Genomic DNA, 13,899 nt, shown 5'->3' with positions numbered 1-13,899 from the left:
ACTTAATTGCTCAAGCATTCTCGTCGGATAATATTACTCAAAATGCATATTAACAGGCTAATAAGTTTGACACAAAAGCAATGAATCATAGATTCTAATGTATTTACAATGTTACATTGCACATGAATATAGGAAATCGTGTGTATAAGAGAAGTAATTAAACAGTTAAATATGCAGCTGTCGGTGTTGTTTTAACATCAATTAGAAATGAACAGATCAAGAGAAATGTTTTGCCAATCTTGCTGATCTATAATCTGAGCGTAGTTGAACGAATGTATGAAGCACAGCTCGATCCAGATTAGCAAACTGATCTCCAGAACAGACCTGAATAAGATATACAAAACTCAAATGTAAAAAAAAAAAAACTAAAATATATAAATATTTTACAAAAAATCTACAAAACATGATTTAATCTTAAAATGTACATTGTAAAGTCATGTTTAAATTTCACCTGTCGCAAATTTTCTGGAGCAACAACTAATAGATTGCAAAGAGAATGAAGACTTTCAAACAAAGAGTTCACGAATGGCACCTGTAGCTGTTGGGCACATTTTCTGCGGGAAGTATATTATTTCAAGATTGAGTGAACTAAATAATTTTTTTACAAAAACACTGCAAAACATTATTGAATCTCAAAGAAAAAAGGATGGAACGTTACAACTAAACCAGAAAATGTGATACAGTTAAATTCTTTAAAAGAAACAAAGCAATTTTTCATACCCGTATTCATTGACATCACATATTGCCATCATACCACCCATAGAACTGAAGGAATATTGCTGCAGATGATCGTATACTAATCTGTATATAATATTCAAATTGAATGTAAAAGCATTAAACATCAATCTATAATACATGCTACTGATAGATACCGGCAACATATTGTTGCAGATTCCTAATTTCACGGTTTGTTTAGCTTTAAGTGTTTCTTAAGTATTTTTCCAGTTATATCAATATCTTGTTTTATTACAATTATATCAATATCTTATATATACATACATATATAAAAAATAAATCTTATATATACATAAATATATTTATAATGTTAGCTAGTGAGTACTGACTAGTATAGCAGTACCTGTGATATCTGGTCCCGAATTCTTTCAACACAGCATCTACATTATTTCCATCAAGTGATGTCCTCATGGTGTCAATCACTTTCTTCACATACTTGCAAAGCTGTAGTAACAACACACAGATAACTATCTTTAGCTTTTAACGCTAAATGTTCAAGTAAAAATAAAAATTGTTATATCTTATATAAATTTAACAGTACTCAACATTACGGAACAATTAAATTATTATTTATAGAATATCACAAAAAAATGCCAAAATTCTTCATCAGATGTTTAAAGAACCTTACCATTTGACAAGCATTGGTGTATTGTTGTTGGGGGGGCTGGTCGGTGGAAAAATCAGACTTTTTCTGCTCCGTCCTCATAATATGCCTCATCCATCCGATCACGGAGGATAAACATTTATCGATCCCTGTATCTAACTGAACCTCCATCCTCTCCCGGACTTTTTTCTTCCTCTGTACACATTCACTGGGAAGAAAAATCATTGTTAGTTAAAATATGAGAAAACTAAACGGAAATGCATAAAATGTAGTGTTGTTTTCAACCTAGCATATTCTAATTGAAGTTTTAACTTGAAGTGCTTAGGTAGTAACTGAAGCTCAAATTGTAATTGATAAGTGCAATTAGCTCTTTTTAATTAGAACTTGTAATCCAAACTAGAAAACAGTGATTGTACTAATTGCATTAATTTCATATAACTAGTCATTAAAAAGTAGCACAAAAGTAGATACCTATAGCTTGGAGATGCACTAACTAATGGTAGCAATGGGTCGGCAAACTGCTTTTCAAATAGATGGAACACTGTGTTGGTTTGTTGCACAATATCAAGGAAATATATGTTGGGTTCAGTCTGTAAATAAAATTTATTCAGTATTTAACTCAACTTAAAAAAAGAAAAGTTGTTGATCAGCTTACAAGTTAAAGTACATGTGTTGGTATATATATTATGTAAACAAAGTATAAATACATTTTTTTCTAGCCTGTACTTTAATTTTGACCACAAACTTTTGTAAAAGCATAAATGTTTTTTCAAACTTTTTATAAGAGCTAAATTTTTACCACATTCGTTTTTATTAAGGTTCAATCCATTAGTTATAATTATGAAACCTACCTTTGGATCAGATGGTGGGACAGCCATCAACCCTAAATCAATGGCATACTCAATGTGTTGCTTGCATAGGAACTCAAGTAATAAATTGAATATGCGAGTTGCATTAGCAGCCAACTTGGATTGCGAAGAAAGAGTTTTACAACGACCAAATCCCATTTTTGTTTCCTGTAAATGAGTAGTATGAAAGAAAATAAAAACATGATACAAAGTTTTATATCATACAAATTTAGGTAAAAATTTTATTTATATATAAATTAATGTCAATACCTTAACATAGACTTTGCACTATTCAGATAATCATTAGATTCCATATTTTAAGCTGTTTCTATTCGTTAAATGATTTCTCTAAACAAAAGTGTGCAAACCTGTAGCAGATTTATAGCAAGTTCTTGAGACAAATAAGTTTCCCTTGTATTGCTGTCTGTTGAACTGCTGCCCAATCCAAAACGAATGCTCGTTTTATCAGAAATTACAGCTTTCAAGTCCTGAATACCTGTAAGAAACCACAAAGTTACATACGTGATATCATGTAAGTGGGCACAAGATGTAGATACCTGTGTGAAGTTGTTTCTTGGTGTGATTCTTTGAATCATAAAACCTCTGTGATATGAGCATTGCTTTCTCTTTAAGAAAGCTTTCCTCTACTTCTATGTAAGTTTGTAGAAAGGTCTAAGGAAAGATAATGGTTATATTCAAGTGGGTGAGGTACTACAGTGTGGCACGACATGGAACCTGAGATTTAGCCGTGAGTTGCCCATCTACCTCTAAATCTAAATATATACACTGAGTCTGACTGTTGACATTTGAAAAGTTACAGCTTAGTATCTATTGCCTAAAATGACATATTGATAAAACTAATTTTTTGTTTTGTTTATAACTATGAACTAACATGGCAAGTCTAAGAATATCTTAAACCTAATGTTTTGTAATCTTTGCACGTTTATATTACACCAACCTTAAATATTGACTTTGTCAACTTATTGAGGAAATTTGAATCAGAGCCCAGTTTATATTGAGACAACTTTCCAGAGAGCTCAACAGTTTGTCCATAAAGTTTATGAAGATGCTGAAGATACCTAAATATATTTTATTAATAATTTAAAACAATGACACAGCAATAACATACTTCTCTTCTAAAAACATTGAAATTTTACCAATATAAACGATTTTATTCCTATTTAGCACTACTAACAGAGAAAAATTGATTGTATATTGAAATAATGAAACAACATACACCTCACTTAAAGACATTGTCAAAAAAAATATAAAAAATAAATAATAATTGGAAACAAAATGTAATTGATAATACATTAAGTAATAAAATGTATTTTTCCAAACAGTTGTAACTAAACATCTTTAGAACAGGTTTGTGTAATGACTATTATATACCTGGCTGTTTTTAGTGTAAATATCATATGCTTAACATTTCAACTTACTTTTCAGGGTCTGTGCTTCTGTGTTCCCTTAGTTTACCACTAACATGTTCACTTAGTTTTGTTTGATAGATTTTCGCAACCAGTTTGCCCATCACTTGCTCTGGAGAGCTGAACACGCTCAAAATCACCTGCAATAAATTACTTTATTGGAATTGATTGAATAAAAATGATTTAGACTTCAAGCAGTTATTTATTTTTTTACCAAAATTTAGTAAAGTATATGTACACTGAAGTTTTAGTTTATTTGCTACAACTTAACATATTCAATAAACAGCCAAATGTCCGAAATACACTATGGTTTTTCATACAAGATGAGTGAGTGAAGTAATATTAAAGTAAGATATGTTAAAAGTCATTCACCTTGTGGACCTTTGCACACAGGTTGCCAACTTCAGAAAATATTTCATTGCGATTGTAAAATGAATTTTGAATGCTCTCCTCAATGAAAGCATCAATGCAGTATTGATAACCTTCAAGAACAAATACAACTAAATAAATATATATATATATATTAAATATATATAGTTATATTTACACATACAAAACAAAAAATTGAACATAAAACAAATCCTAGTACTTTCAATATTAAGCTATCTTGTATTTACCTTTGAAATGAGACAGAGTAGAAGCCAATTCCTTCATCTTAGCAACTTCATTATTTTTATGAGCTTCTCGAAACTCATTCAATAATTCACTCTCGATAGTGTGGTACTTCGACACTATGCTTGCTTTCACCTAAAATTAACAGTTTTTATACGACTGTTTTATACAGCAAGGATCCGGTGCTATGAAAACTAACCAACTGTATAATAAAAATATACATATTTCGCCTATATGACATCGTCAGTTTCTGCAAAAGAAGCATAAAACAAAACTGAAGAGTAATAAAATATAGAAACAAATCACAGCATCAGCAACTGCAATCAAAAAAAGCAACTGGGTTGCTTTTGTGTATTATATACTTTTTCCTTTGGGTTTTGTAAGGTTGAAAATTGTATTTCATATATTTATATATATACAACAACAACATATATATTTTTTATATCAGGTTAAAAATTAATTGTATACCGGTGCAAATCGATCATAAGGTAACTCCTGAGCAATTAGATGAAGTTTATGAACAATATCAGCAGCATCGTGAACTCTATATGGGTTGACAAATGCTTCCGATGTAAATTCATCAGACAGAAACTCATCAAAGTACCTGGAAAATAAGTTGTAAAAAAAACAAGAACACCAATTGGCTGTATAGGCGCCAAATTTTTTTAAATGCAGTGGAGGCAGCGATAGTAAGACATACATTCCCAAAATCAAATTCAAACTTTTTGGTCATAATGTTTACTGATTAATGCAGTGAAGAAATTTCAGTGTAGGTTTGTCTACCATGCCACCCCAGGTATAGTGACTATGAATGACGGTATACAGTTTAAAATTTTAAATTTCCTACTTACTTCATTAATTTTAATGCTTCAGCAGCGTGAGCACGTGGTGTGTTCACTCCTTCCAGCTGATCACCAAGATGAACAACTTTAGTTGCCACATAGTTGATTCGGTCATCCAAGGACTGAAATTGAACATTAGGATATTGGTACCAATGTACCATATAGGATTTAGTGTGTATGTGCATTCGGTGACATGGTTTTAGCTAGTTTGGAGACAAATTAAAATATAACAAATTAACATCAAACAATATAAGAAATTTTACATAACATTAACAACAGCCCCTCCAAATAAAGTAAACAAATACATAAAAATTAACAAACTTGAAAATGGCTGAAAGCAACTTGGTGACTTTTCTGTAGATCAGCAACTTTCTCAACATGAGCCCTGGCCTCTCTTTGTAATGTTGTTTCCAATCGTTCAACTTTTCTTTGTATTCTTGTATCTAAATTCTTTAACTCAGTGATGTGAGCGACAAATTCATCGTGTAATTGCTATAAAAGAAAGACAATGTTAATAAATTTTAAACCAAAAGAGAGTGCAATACAGGATCAGTTACGAAGAATTGGCACTAGTGAAGACTGAAGAATCTTATGTTTGTTACAGATTAGGCTGTTGGAAAGTGTTTGAGGTTGGTAGTTGAGGTAACAAGTAATAAGTGGGCAGGGGCTAGTGGTTGGTTGATACGATTAGCGGTTAACAGATGCAGTAGGAGAGGATTTCTAACCAAATTGTTAAGCAATACGGGAGTCAATGAGGTATGATGAAATATAGATACCTGCGGATTAAAACCTTGTGCGCCTCCTTTAGTTCCCCCTCCAGGCGTTCTCCATGCTAATCTTTCAACATATTCAACGGGATCGAAAGGATCTTCGAATAACTCAGCGGAAGCCATGATTTTATTAATTAATTGACGTAACTTACTTCATCATTTAATAACAATTCATTATCGTATTAGCCGAGTTTCTGCCAAAAAATATCTAAAAAAAATTGTGACATCATAAAAAGTGTTCCCGTAAAATATTTTATATCGGGGTGGATTTCCTTTTACTGAACAAATTCTCTGTAGAATGTTCATACTATGAGCAAAACATTTACCTTTACAATAAACATTGCGCAATAGTTTATTTTTTAACGCCGTGAGTGTAATTACATTTGCACTTCCCGATTACGTCATTCGTGTTTATGGCGCGTAGTCACTATTTACGTTTGTTGTTTTGCATGTTGCTTTCTGAACGATACAACTATATACTCTAACGAAGAAGATAGCAAACGTTGTGAGTCTGGTATGAGCACAATTGATTTGGTGAGCAATAAACTATTCGAAGAAATAAAACAAGAATATGACAAATACGGCGAGTGTAAGTAGTATAACCGTGTGTATTGGCATTTCATTCTTAATAATATTGTGTTATAATGGATCTTATTTTGCAGTGTCGGACAGCCACCTTTCAGCGTGAGTATTTACTGTTTTGCTTTAGTTTTTTATTTAAATATTAACAACTCTGCAAATGTAAACATTAAACAATGCATTACCATTCAAGCGTGCCTGCGTATGCTATGTGTAATAATAATGAACTAATGCGTAATGTGTTGTTTGCTAATTACGTCATGTTGGTTTTTACCATTGCAGCATAAAGTGCATGTTTATATAGAAATAGCTTTATTGATATATTTCCTGTTATGGCAGATTAAACTGTATGTTTGGTCAACCTTTACTTGCTGCACTTGATTTAGTTGATAACTCAGCTGTCACTCATATTGTATCTCCAACTGAGAAAGAGGTTTATCAGGTAACTTGCACTGTTATCAATTATGTAGTGATATAGGTAGCATCCCAACTTTTTTCCTAAGGTGTAACTTCATGAGGTAAGGAACATTTAAAATAGCTCACTTAACTTTTTTAATCAGCTGGAAAATAACATTTAAATAAATATAAATGTTGGAGTACAAAAACATAACATAATTAGGAGAATTATTGTTTTAGGTGTGCAGTAATTCAGGGAGAATATACACCTGTCCTGCGTCCTTGCAGTTTTGTCCATGTATGTCCTTTGCTTTCGGTGTTATTAAGCGTGAAGAACTAATCACTGTGAGTTGTCATATATTGAGTCATAGCATTTGTAAGCACATGGCGGCCATTTATTACTAAGTATTCTATTGCAGTGTAAACATGTTTTAGCAATTTTACTGAGCAAAGCAATGGGCCTATGCACTGTGGTTGAAAAAAGTGATGAGGAAATATCAATTATATTGTTTCAACAAGAATATTGAATTCTGTACAACAAGCTGTTAAAATGTTAGTATATTTCAGAAAGACATTGAAATGTTATTATGCCTAGTTGTAATCTGTTTTTGTTGCAGCTAAATTTATGATGGAAAAATCAACTTTAAGTGTGATTGCTGTTGTGTTTTTTGTGGTGTTATACCAAGTGGCTGTATGGCCCCTGCTGTTCACTGTCAGTGTTTTCTGTGTTGTTACTTCTACTGGACTGTATATGCTTGTTGCTAATGGCACATTATTGCCAATTGAAGGGATTATCATGGATCTATACTCAAAAGGTAACGCATAGCATAGGTTTAACAATAATAGATTATTAGACTTTAAATTGAATTCTTTTTTAGTGTCGGGCAAAAATTTACCAAGCCAAGATTCAAAAGAAGAAGTCTTACAAGAGAATTTAAATGACACACCATCTAAATACGATGATGAAATAACTCGTAAACTGCGTGAGCTTACGGGTCATATTGTGAGAGATTTCATTCTTGATTGGTAAGCACTTGTACAGGAAATGATTAAAATGTGTGTGATTGCACTGAGTGGTATTTTGCATTGTTGCAAATGTACATATATTCACAGATCCCAAATACAAATTACAAATTAACATTGCAGGTACAACACTGTGAGTGACAATGTTGAATTTGTCCAAGAAGCTTTTGAAGTATTCGAACACGTTCTTACTGAAGTGCGGTCACGAGTTACTGCTATTAATTCTCATACATTCGTCCGTGTTTTATTGTATCGTTTAAAGCGACATTATACCTGCTACAAGCAAGCAGTGGACTATGCACAGTCTGTTAATAACACTGACTCAACAAGGTAAGGATTGCTGACAACGTTAAACCTGTTCTAATTTGCGTATGAATGAGTGAATGTAACCTGCTTGATACTCGCGTGGCTGGAAAAGGACAGGCTCAAACATGAGTGTTCCGTTTTATTCTCCCCAAGCCAGCTTATGAGTTCCCATGTATGTTACTTTTTGGGACAACTCATAAGTGACCACTGGGTTGGACTTGTAGCAATATACAGCGTGTTATTCCTGTTCTATTGAATTTCAGAAAAGAACAAACAGTGGTAGTAACTTATGAAAAGCTTAACGGCCATCTTGCCATGTCAAACTTACCTGACACTGAGTCTGATCATCTTCGTTCCCTCACTGCTATTCTTCTCAAAGGATTACTACCTTCAGATTACAAGTTAACAGGGACATCAATGTATCTTGTACGTGAACTTATATCCAGTAATGTCATGCTTGCTGTGGTTGACATGGCAACTAAGCCGGACTGGATCAACACAATGATCATCCGTGTTCTTGAAGATGATGTTGAAGATGAAAGTGGATCTTCCACTTACTCTTCAAGTTCTGAGAGCGTGGAAACATTGGAAGCAGAGGATGATACTCGGAACTGTATAGTACTTCCTCCTACTCTTGAGAGCAGTGTTCACGAGGAACAGCCAGCCACATTCCAACCGACTGAACCCTCAGTTCGATACTCAGTGTCAATGGATAAAAATACAGTGGAGATTGATTTACCAATTCACACTTATACTGATACTGACAATGTAAATACGTTAGAGTTTCAATCGGAACATTTGAATACAATGCAAGATGATCAAGAAGGCTCTGAGTCAATAGAAGTCGACACAGAGTTGGTTCATTTCTCAGACAGTGGGGAAGGGCGTGACAAAAATGTCGATAAAAATTTCAACAAACATACAAAGCTACCAACTGTGGCTTCAGATGATTTTAATTTGCCGGCATTTCCTCCAAGAAGGTACAGTTATATCTTGGTACCAATGCATATAATGCTTGAATTTTACATTTGCTGATTCTCATATAAAGTTTAGTTGAGTATCACATGATAAACAATATTATGGTTATGACATAATGCATTGTATTGAATCACCAGACATCGGTGCTCTGACTTAATAGCATTGAGCTGTAACTACAGTGAAGATGTGTTATAAGCCTGAAAACTAATCCCAATTCAAGCAGCGAATATTGGATAGTGTATTATTATTAGCAAACAGGAAGATAAATTTCTATAAATTGAAAAACGATAGGTTGAAAAACCTGACCATTTTCATATTAATTAAAACAACTTTGTTTATATCTTTCAGACCTCGTTATTTTCGCCATATTCGAATCCATGAAGCAGTTACTGTGGATGAGGCATTTGAAGGTGGTGGAAGATACACGTTGTATAAGATAACATACTTTGCACCACCTCATAAACAAATTAATAAAAGGAGGACATCGAATTTTAATCTTTCTAATTCCTCTTCCAATACCATGGAAGCTGATCTTAAGGAGTTTCAGGTTAGATTAATTTAGTATTCTGTTTGATAATTATATTATTAAATCTTTTTAACTTGAAACACAGTGAAATGTTGCAAATATTTTGTATCACCTGATTTTCCTTTAAAATGCATAATACTGTCATCTTATCCAATCAATACTAAAACTAATTTGAATTAATAATTCAAAGGTACAAAGAAGATTTCGGGAGTTTCTGACTCTTCAGGATCGATTAAATGAGAAGCAAAAGATCCGAAAGTTGATGACGAAGATCAGAGGACCTTCCAGGATGTTCCCTATGCCCATTGGTAACCTCGACAAGCAATACATTGAAAAAAGAAGAAAACTTCTTCAAGCTTTCATGCGTGAGGTGTGTGAATGTGTAGGAGTATCCTATATTGTATATGGGTGAAGTATTTCTCAGATAACCTAGGGTTTCGGACAGAATTTTAGCCAATAACCCATCACCTAGACTAGAGAAATGTAGCCTTTATCTTGCTGTTATGATGTGAAGACCTAACCACTGAGCCATAGTGCTGGATATGTATTAAAGTAAACTAAGTCAACGTGCAGTAATTTGAGTGATGATTTCCATTTCCAGCTTTGTTCGTATCCAGAGATCAGTGAAACTGTTGAACTACGTCAATTCCTCGCGTACACAACTGATCCACGAATTGCATTTGTAAGGAAGTCTTCAGAATATATACCAAGGTATATCTGATGTTTAGTAAGGCTGCTCAACATTTTATGTTTGTTTTATTTTACTGTTATTAAATAGGGAGCAACTAAATCTGGATGTCAGACAAAAATGGTTGATAAAAAAAATGTTGCAGTATTGTAGATATCATTGTGTAATCAAACAATTTTTCGTTTAGATTCGACAAAATGTTCAAGAATGCATTTAATGAATTGATCGGTGCGGCAAGCAACAAACTCAGCGATAAATTCTCCCTTGAACAAGATGATGTTTACATCCAACCACACACACAAATATCTGCCTCTAAATCAATGCCCATTCTCAATGAGTCAAAACCCTCATGTAGCTCCCATAGATCAGCTCACACAAAACACAAAGGACCAGTTACGAGGTTCAAGAACATAATGCTGGGCAAGACTCTTGATTCCGACAAGTATGAGGACGTAGTTCGAGATTACTCCCCATTTACTGGACCTAGAAACTCAAACCTTGTCACATTTGGAAGAAAATGGAGAAGTCCCGAGAATCTTCTAACCAACCGAACACGATTCTGTGCATCTTCCATGGGAGGACGGAGAACACAGGGTGATGGGTGCGATAATGTTATAAGTTTAGAACAACACGGCAACGGCTTGCTTGGTGATTGTATCTTAGCAGGTAATACATATGGGGGTAAATGGTGTAGAATGCTACATTATCTTAAGGTATTGGACCTGCACATGGTGTAGCTCTATCCCTAATTGTTCAGTGTATAAAAGGTGGTTTATGCAAGTACCATCCCAGGTCTACCCACTCAAAAGGAAAATGTTTTATTTTGTTAGGTCAAGTATTCCGAGTTGCGAAGATAATCTGGAACATTCCTCTTGGTAAACATTCCTTATCTGTTGTTTGTGTTGCACGATTTGTACAGCAGTATATGGAAATCAAAATTCAACAACTGCTTCAAAAAGATAAATGGATGCATTATTTAAAGGTAGGATGGGATTTCATTTTACATCAAGTTTTACATAATTTTTCTATTTATTTATCATTTGGGTTCTTTATGTAATTGTTGCAATCTTTTGCAGACATTCCAAAACTCACTGTGGCCTAGTGGCGTATGGGGCGAAACTGACACGAAAGAAAACGAAGATCCGAAAGAAAATTACGACAAAGCTCAGCTGGTGCTTGAAGACACATTTCCTGATGTGTTGAGGTTTTTAGTTGGGGATGCAGAATATAAACATGGAGTTTCATCTTTGCTGGAGTCCTTCCAACATCCAGTGATAAATCGTCATCTTATTTATCATCTCCTAGACTCTTCACTCCAACTTCTCTTCCCAGATTTTCAAAACATTTTAGCAAAGCGACGGAATATCTCAATTTAGTGGTTCTACCTAGTTCTTAACATTCTTATTTATTAGATAGCGCATCAACATGTAGCACAACTAGTGTAATATTTATTTAGCAAAATATCTTTGTGTCTCACCAGTTCCTTTCAATGCAACTTGTGTTATTTTCATATCTGCCTGCTTTCACGACATAAAATTCAACCCATCGTTACAACTGTGTCCCTCCCGTGCACTGAAGAGCAGCAGCCTTACTGTAGTGTAGCATCATGTACAGTATGTAGGTTCATCAGTCTTCAATTTTACTGTCATCCACTGTCCTACTAGCTGGGTAGTAAACTTTAAAACAGTAATCTCCAGATGAGAAAGAACCCTGTTGGAAAGGAATAGAATAATATTAAATATCTTTATCAAAAACTAATAGAACTATAGGGTAAGATGGGTCACATTTAGCACATATTCCTGATAGACTGGTCTATCGGAATTATATGAGGATACAGTTTTATAATTCTTTGAATGAACTTTGTTTCCTACCAAATGAAATAAAAAAGTGCCCCATTTTCCCCTAATATACTATATATATATAGCACTGACTTACAGGGTTCAAACACTTGCAGTCGATTTGGGTGATGTCAAAAGGTTCTGTGTGTCTGTCACTAAACACGATTACATCTGGTACCGGGTAGAGACTCAGTGCATGATCATGTGACCAATACACAGGGTTGATGTGGATGGGGAGAGGTGATAGATGGCCTTGGGATAAAACGCTCTTCACAAACTGAAAATAAATAATAATGAATTCCATTCATTCATAATACACATTAACAATAAAAAAAAATATATATTTATTGTTAGATTTAAACAGAAAGACTTACAGTTTAAGCAAGCAGGTATTCTTATGACAAAGTGTAAAATTTATAACAGTTGGTGGCATATACTGCATTGAGGTAGCAATAAAACAAGTACTCAACATGTTTAAACTGTTTATATTTCTACAGCATTAAGTATGCTAGCATGGATGTTGCATGTTATATATTTTGTAGTTTCAAACAACAGCTGCGACCTTTTAGAATTAATAAAGTTTTAGAAACTGACCTGTTCATTTATATCAGTTGTTGGCCCACGAATTGAGTTTTTGCACATTTTCTTTACAATGTCATCTCTGTAGATGATCATTTCTTGTGTGCAGTATTGAATTCTGCCAAAAACTTTTATTAGTGCTTTGTTGTACATATACAAGGTGGGCTAATTACAAAAAAAAATAAAAGTATTCAAAAATTATTGTTTTGTTGTTCATATTAAATTTCCTACTCCTAATGCTAAACTGTTAACTTAAGTTTAACCCTTGGACATATATAAAAAGATGAATTGCAGATAAATTAAGAAAGAAACGAAAGACCCTTTCAATGTTTAACCTATTTTTTTAACATAAAAATGTAATCTTTCAAACCTGCAAGGGTTTGAGGCAAAAATAGCATTTGGAACTTTTGCACAAAACTCATCTGTTGCTACATCAGGTATGGCAGGCCTTGGTAGAATTTGACCCAAACCATAATCTTCAGGTGATGGGACAAACACCATTTTACTTCTGTTGAATACAAGTGGAAAAAAAATAAAACGATTTTGTGTTGTTTTTTTAACGATTTTGTTTTTAGGCAAATCTCAGTGCTTTTAAACTGAATCTAAACATAATTCGCATGCTATTACCTTTAATTAGTGCATTATTAATAAGTTAACTGTTATTATGTTTTCCTAGATTACTTACATGGGTTATCATAACAACTCCAGGGCATACATGCAAACCCATGTTAGGTGCCTATAATTTTATGGTAATTATAATTAAATGTCTTACTGTGCCAGTATAGAAGGAAAGCGTTTCAAAACTTTTGCCAAAGCTTTTAGTCCATCTTCCAAGTTTGTTCTATGCGAGAGTCCGTATGGTTGGGAACAAAATGAACCACAGAAGACAAAACAAACTGGAGGAAAATCTTGAAATCCAATGAACAAAGTTTCCAACTTCTTTATAACTTTTTCCTAAACACAAGAAAAAAGTTGCTTGTTATATCTTTAAGTACTAGAACTTAGTGTAACTTAATTCTTTTAAAGTTTAAAAGCCACACTCTTTAACCAATATTTTATTACAGCTTGACACAACAACGACCATCATAATATTCATTCACATTTCTTCACTAGGTTAATTATAACTAATATATACTTTGTCAAATACA

At 33.5% G+C, this 13,899-nt stretch overlaps 3 protein-coding genes across 4 annotated transcripts in view; 1 reads left to right on the top strand and 2 right to left on the bottom strand.

Annotated features, from left to right (window-relative positions):
* Positions 1 to 83: 83 nt before the first annotated feature.
* LOC494428 (exocyst complex component 5) lies at positions 84 to 6,036 on the bottom strand. Its single transcript, XM_002125754.4, has 17 exons — positions 5,845 to 6,036; positions 5,390 to 5,560; positions 5,078 to 5,190; positions 4,695 to 4,830; positions 4,232 to 4,361; positions 3,987 to 4,096; positions 3,627 to 3,754; positions 3,146 to 3,266; positions 2,745 to 2,859; positions 2,556 to 2,683; positions 2,191 to 2,355; positions 1,811 to 1,929; positions 1,364 to 1,547; positions 1,079 to 1,179; positions 721 to 801; positions 452 to 554; positions 84 to 324 (listed from the first exon to the last, which is right to left on the bottom strand). Exons 1-17 carry the CDS (start codon positions 5,959 to 5,961, stop codon positions 217 to 219), a joined length of 2,130 nt encoding a protein of 709 aa, XP_002125790.1. The 5' UTR covers positions 5,962 to 6,036; the 3' UTR covers positions 84 to 216.
* A 214-nt stretch (positions 6,037 to 6,250) lies between these two features.
* Positions 6,251 to 11,888, top strand: LOC100175535 (sorting nexin-19). Of its 2 annotated transcripts, XM_002125784.5 has the most exons (15): positions 6,251 to 6,427; positions 6,501 to 6,522; positions 6,757 to 6,859; positions 7,054 to 7,158; positions 7,233 to 7,365; positions 7,431 to 7,628; positions 7,692 to 7,839; positions 7,960 to 8,166; positions 8,406 to 9,122; positions 9,469 to 9,667; positions 9,837 to 10,016; positions 10,248 to 10,357; positions 10,522 to 11,000; positions 11,165 to 11,316; positions 11,411 to 11,888. In XM_002125784.5, the coding sequence occupies exons 6-15, from the start codon at positions 7,439 to 7,441 to the stop codon at positions 11,708 to 11,710; spliced, it is 2,682 nt and encodes an 893-aa protein (XP_002125820.1). In that variant the 5' UTR covers positions 6,251 to 6,427; positions 6,501 to 6,522; positions 6,757 to 6,859; positions 7,054 to 7,158; positions 7,233 to 7,365; positions 7,431 to 7,438; the 3' UTR covers positions 11,711 to 11,888. The 2 variants fall into 2 exon arrangements, with proteins under 2 accessions (XP_002125820.1, XP_026695111.1); XM_026839310.1 differs by lacking the exon at positions 7,054 to 7,158.
* The window catches only part of LOC100180177 (DNA polymerase epsilon subunit 2), a 4,118-nt gene continuing 1,945 nt past the window's right edge, over positions 11,727 to 13,899 (bottom strand). Inside the window, exons 5-9 of the mRNA XM_018816379.2 lie at positions 13,524 to 13,705; positions 13,122 to 13,259; positions 12,767 to 12,869; positions 12,270 to 12,449; positions 11,727 to 12,044 (exon numbers count right to left, since the gene is read on the bottom strand). Of these exons, the coding sequence (XP_018671924.1) occupies positions 11,961 to 12,044; positions 12,270 to 12,449; positions 12,767 to 12,869; positions 13,122 to 13,259; positions 13,524 to 13,705 (687 nt within the window). The 3' untranslated portion in view covers positions 11,727 to 11,960. The remainder of the gene's footprint in view (positions 12,045 to 12,269; positions 12,450 to 12,766; positions 12,870 to 13,121; positions 13,260 to 13,523; positions 13,706 to 13,899) is intronic.

The sequence above is a fragment of the Ciona intestinalis genome, unplaced genomic scaffold (assembly GCF_000224145.3).
Source record: "Ciona intestinalis unplaced genomic scaffold, KH HT000184.2, whole genome shotgun sequence".
NCBI classification, from domain to species: domain Eukaryota; kingdom Metazoa; phylum Chordata; class Ascidiacea; order Phlebobranchia; family Cionidae; genus Ciona; species Ciona intestinalis.
The sequence above is the reverse complement of the archived record's forward strand: the minus strand, read 5'-3'. Positions and strand labels throughout refer to the sequence as shown.

Coding starts and splice junctions, on each gene's coding strand:
- LOC494428 (XM_002125754.4), bottom strand. CDS start 5,961: ATGGCTTCCGCTGAGTTATTCGAAGATCCTTTCGATCCCGTTGAATAT. Junction 5,561..5,844: donor CACAAGGTTTTAATCCGCAG/GTATCTATATTT, acceptor TTTCTTTTATAG/CAATTACACGATGAATTTGT. Junction 2,684..2,744: donor CAAGAAACAACTTCACACAG/GTATCTACATCT, acceptor GGTTTCTTACAG/GTATTCAGGACTTGAAAGCT.
- LOC100175535 (XM_026839310.1), top strand. CDS start 7,439: ATGATGGAAAAATCAACTTTAAGTGTGATTGCTGTTGTGTTTTTTGTG. Junction 8,167..8,405: donor AATAACACTGACTCAACAAG/GTAAGGATTGCT, acceptor ATTGAATTTCAG/AAAAGAACAAACAGTGGTAG. Junction 10,358..10,521: donor TCTTCAGAATATATACCAAG/GTATATCTGATG, acceptor TTTTTCGTTTAG/ATTCGACAAAATGTTCAAGA.